Source organism: Sinocyclocheilus rhinocerous, unplaced genomic scaffold (genome assembly GCF_001515625.1).
Source record: "Sinocyclocheilus rhinocerous isolate Xijiao unplaced genomic scaffold, SAMN03320098_v1.1 scaffold113, whole genome shotgun sequence".
Lineage (NCBI taxonomy): Eukaryota > Metazoa > Chordata > Actinopteri > Cypriniformes > Cyprinidae > Sinocyclocheilus > Sinocyclocheilus rhinocerous.
In genome coordinates this window covers 1,786,257-1,791,344 of record NW_015646846.1, presented here as the reverse complement: position 1 = coordinate 1,791,344, position 5,088 = coordinate 1,786,257, and the positions used below count along the sequence as shown (strand labels likewise).

The following is a 5,088-nucleotide window of genomic DNA, read 5'->3' as shown; positions in this document are numbered from 1 at the left end:
GTATATATATATGTGTGTGTGTGTGTGTGTATACCATCAGCAATACAGATTAAGAGGAAGTTTTACCTGTACGTCTGTAGCAAGGGTCTCATATGTGTCTTTGAGGCAGTGCCAGTTCTGTCTGCCCAGCGTTAGGGCGACGCCTGGCAAGCTGAATGCACAGTGTTTAGCGATCTCAGTGTCTACGGTCTGAGCTCGAGCGGGGTCTGTCATGGACAGATACTGATCCAGCAGCTGCTGTGGAATTACATTCTGAGACAACAAAGAATGACTGTTCGGGAACTAGTCTGATCAAGCAGACTTAGTCTGTTTATTTGTAAAAAGGAGATTATTTATACATTTGATATGCTTATGTCATGAATACTGTGGAAATCTAGTTGAAAGCTAGTAGATTTTTATTTGTTAAAACATGTGAGAATTCTTTTTTTTTTAGATACGGTTTCATAAGTTGCTTGTATTTTACATAAATTACCTGTACTTTAGATTTCTCCTCATCACATGTTTTAGCTGTGTCTGAATCTTTGTCCTCTTCCACATTTTCTATTAGGTCTGACTCCTGTGTGCACACACACAAATGCATGTATAATGAACTCTCTACTGTAGAGTTACTGTGGCAGTACTTCCTTCGAATTACATTTGCATAAACAGATTTACATAAAAATGCAGATGGGGGAGTTGCCATGACATGTCAAACAATTGCAGCAGCGTAAAAAAAAACATTTAAAACAACATTATTGTTGTTATGACCTGTTATATTAATTGACACACTACATCGAATATTGGTATTTTTGCACAATAATATAGATTCTTCACTTGGGGGCTTTTCTCAGCAAATATTGCTATGCAATTAATTTGATTAAATATCTATTGATAATAATAATAATAATAATAAAACATTATATTAATACCAATGAAATATAAACTATAATCTTAACATTAAAAAAAGAGAGATCTAATACATATTTTACATTTAAATTATTATTAAATTGAATGTAATAACACATTTTTTAAAATTTAAAATATATGATAAAATATTTAAAATATTATAATAAATAATATATAATTTTATTATTATTATTAGGGCTATGAAAAGAAAATATTTTAATCAATTTAATTACATGTACTGACAGTAATTAATATTAATAATAATATAAATATTTTTTAACATTTAAAGTATTATAACCTTAATTAAATTTCATATTTCAAACATTTAAAAAAAAAAGTAAGATAATTTATTTTAAATACTATAATTGTTAAATTACTTAAAAAAATTACTTTTTCCTCAGAGACAAAAAACATTCTTTGGCATTTAGTAACTACAAAGTCGTCCTCTCACCTCACTGCTGTGTTCAGAGTCGTCTACCAGCACTGGTGAACTGGAGGGTGAGTCTGAGATCTGTGCGTCCGTCAGTGAGAGTTCACTCCTGGCACTGAGCTCATCAGATGTCGGGGAGCCTGTGGAATCGTTACTCTCTGACAGAGACTCATCCGCATCTTCTCTCTGACTCTCTAGTTGGGCAGCTTTCAGCGCAGCGGACAACACCTTCACTTGAGCTGCGAGTGGAAAGCACACAGGAAAATGAATAACTATGTCCATATGTGGAAAAGGGCAAAAGAACTATGCGCTCTTTTTACAAATCACCTTGCACATCAGGATCATCCAGGTGGGGCTGAAGACAGTCCAAAACCTTCTGGATCTGGGAGCTGGTGGCTGGGCCTTGTGCATCTAAACTTGGCACGTCTTCCTTCCACTCACCTTCTGTGTCCCTCATGGTCTCATCTTGTTTCTCTATCACCTCAACTCTTTCCTCTTCTTGTAGTAGCTGCAGGTCTTGGGTGATGTCAGGTAGTGGGGATCTCCAGAAGTTGAAGGAGTTGAACACTGTGCAGTCGTCCATCTGCTGGTGGGACAAAGGGGCTGAGTGTTTAGGTTGGCCCAGGCTGGTGCCATCTTCTTTGGGCTGGGTAGAGGAATTGCCTTCTGGACGATGTGATGGTGGACCCGTCAGATCTGAAGTGGATTGTAGCTGCTCTGAACGGGGCTGAATGAGACTGTCTGGAGAACCATCAATGAAGGAATTGCGGCTGTTACTGGAGTTGCTGGTGGTCACTTTGTGTCTGTGGCTACAAAGACAGAAGAGCTCCATTTAGAATTTATTCATTCATTTTGTTGCGTAAAAGAGTTTCAAAAATGTATTCAATATAAAGAACTATACTACTGTTCAAAAATTTGTTTTAATGTTTGTGAAAGAAGGCTACATTTTGTGATGAAAACTACAGTAAAACGGCAATATTATGAAATATTATTACCATTTTTATTTCAATATATTTTAAAATGCAATTAATTCCAGTGATGTAAAGCTGAATTTTTAGCATCATTACTCCAGTCTTCAGTGTGACATGATCCTTCAGCAATCATTCTAATATGCTGATTTTCTGTTCAAGAAACATTTCTTATTATTATCAATATTGAAAACAGACGTGCTGCTTAATTTTTTTTTGGGTGGAAATCTTTTTTTCAGTATTCTCTTTTGATTAGAAAGTCCAAAACAACAGCATTTATTAAAAAAAAATATTATTATAATTAATTCTAATTTTATTTTTTAATCAATTTAATGCATCCTTGCTGAATAAAAGCATAAATGTCTTTATTTAAAAAAGCCTAATTATACAAGGCTTCCAGTAAAAAATCCATAACCGACTACAACAACCAGTCGATTACAAACAGTAACAGAAACCATGTGCACTTACCGCTCTGAGGAGATCTTCGGTATCTCGTGGAGGGTTCCATCCTCACAGAAATTCAGTCCTGTGATTGAAGGGTTGGCAAACGTGGAGATAAAACGACCTAGAGACTGGAACGCAGCCTGGCGTACCTGAAAAGGAAAAATGATAGAAGAATATAAGCAGATGTTGCCGCCCCTTTAAAAAAAAAATGTGAAGAAAATTCCTAAAACAGGTGGAAAAACAAAGTCAGAAATCTCACTGATCCAAAATCCTACTCCACATCCGCATACTAAGCATCACATAACCACATTCACTTTCAGTGAAGATAGAAATTACACGCCGAGTCACGGCATGTTAGCACACAGTGTTAGTGTGTGTGTTTCTTTGCTCTTACCCAACGTGACTGATCACTAATGAGGTTGATGAACAAGGGGGACAATTTAGTGCGCCGCACCTCCGGAGAAGTGCAGTTTGAAACAACCATGAAGCACTCGGCACAGGCTTTCCGAATACCCCACAGACTGTCTGAGCACAGGTCGAAAAACTTTGGCATCTGAGGTGAGGACAAAGAGAGAGTGCTGGTTAACACATTTGCATGTCCTGTCAACCAAAATCTGCACAAAGACACAAACAGACTTAAAGGCTTCATAAGATTAAAGTTTTTTTGGGTGGGGGGTCTTGCACTCAGAAATAATTAGATGCATTAATTCTGACCCACTGTGACTGCAGTTTTGTTATAAATACAAGCACAAGAGGAACGCAGAAGGTCTCACCAGAAGTTTCTCTGTGGCTTCCTGGCCAAGAATAGAACAGAACTCGCCAAAGTTTGCAGCACAAACCTGACGGTGAGAAAAAAAAGTGTAATAGAAGGTTTAGGCATTTGCAATGAGGTCAAATTGAGTCTTCTGTTATGTTGTAAACAGAAGCCTGTTGCAATGCAAGCAACATTGCTTCTTGCCAACCCAGCACGAGTTGCAAAAGAAGATTAACATTCTTCACAACGTCTTCTACACAGAGTACGCCTGAGCTTTATCACTGCAGTTTTTTGAATGACAAAACAGTCACAAACATGTGCATGTATCAAAAGACAACTTCAATGAGTCAAGATTTCTCGTTTTTGGAAGCCATTTCTGTCTATTGTGTTCTGATTGTTACTTATTTGTCTCAGGATTCTGATATAATAATGATAATGCATGGACTTGGTATTTCCACACTTTTGTAAAAAGGGAAATACACTACCGTCCAAAAGTTTGGGTCAGCAAGTTAAAATGATTTCTGAAGGATCAGCATATTGGAATGACTTCTGAAGAATCATGTGACACTGAAGACTGCTGAAAATTCAGCTTTGCAATCACAGAAATAAATATTCATATTATTTCACAATATTATTGCTTTTACTGTATTTTTTATCAAATACATGTAGCTTCCGTGAAATTAACAAATGGCATCTGCAAACAAATTTTTTTTTTTTTTTAAGTAACTTCACTTTTTTGAGCCATTTTTGGATTTACTTTTGGTCACAAGGTTATTGTTAGTGTATGTTTGGCATATGAATTTCACACACAGACACACACAATAGGGCTGTCAAAAATGTTTTCCAATTTTGAATATTCGTCGAATTTCAAATAAAAATCCACATTCGAATGCAAAAACGTTGTATTCGCATTTTAGGTGTGCATTAAGGAGGCAGCCTTATCAGCGGCGCACGAGATGCGATGACGATGTAAGTGTTGTTGCATTTTAATGCTTTTGTTAACCTATACAGTTGAAGCCACTAGATGCGGCGCTGCTGCGTTGTTCATTCAAAATATTGCGGAAAAAGAGAACATCAATGCGTTCAACAACAATGATCTTGTTTACATCAAAACTGAAACCAAGCCAGTCACACAGAACACATATTTCACGCATTTTCTAGAGGGACATCTATCACCGTTGCACTCATGTCTCGCACAAGAGAGCCGCATCTTTAGAAAGCCATGTAAAATTAATGTAAGTTCAACTTTTTAAAAACATGTCTCGAAACTTTATGGCGTATATAATTATATGTATAATAGGTCTTTAGGATCAATACAACACCCAAAGCTGATCAGATGCATATCTTAAGGATATATGGACAGCAAACATGAAAGTGACAGATATTTAACAAACCAAATACTACACAAAATGTTCATAGTCTTCGCTGAAAAAAAGCCTACAGATTATGCATAATAACAGAAACATTGCTCAAGCGATCTTGTGAAACTTACTGTGCATTTATTACAAAATAACTTTTTAGATGGCTATCAAAAGGGATGAATTTAGAGATGCAACTGAAAGTAAGTCAAAGCACAGCATGCAGTCAGCAACCAAACCCTTCTCTGG

General features: G+C 36.5%; 1 protein-coding gene across 1 annotated transcript in view; it reads right to left on the bottom strand.

Annotated features, from left to right (window-relative positions):
- ppp4r1l (protein phosphatase 4, regulatory subunit 1-like) overlaps positions 1-5,088 on the bottom strand; it is a 22,495-nt gene that overhangs the window by 10,359 nt on the left and 7,048 nt on the right. The window contains exons 8-14 of the mRNA XM_016512313.1: positions 3,501-3,566; positions 3,122-3,280; positions 2,752-2,876; positions 1,643-2,124; positions 1,337-1,554; positions 473-556; positions 67-252 (exon numbers count right to left, since the gene is read on the bottom strand). Of these exons, the coding sequence (XP_016367799.1) occupies positions 67-252; positions 473-556; positions 1,337-1,554; positions 1,643-2,124; positions 2,752-2,876; positions 3,122-3,280; positions 3,501-3,566 (1,320 nt within the window). The remainder of the gene's footprint in view (positions 1-66; positions 253-472; positions 557-1,336; positions 1,555-1,642; positions 2,125-2,751; positions 2,877-3,121; positions 3,281-3,500; positions 3,567-5,088) is intronic.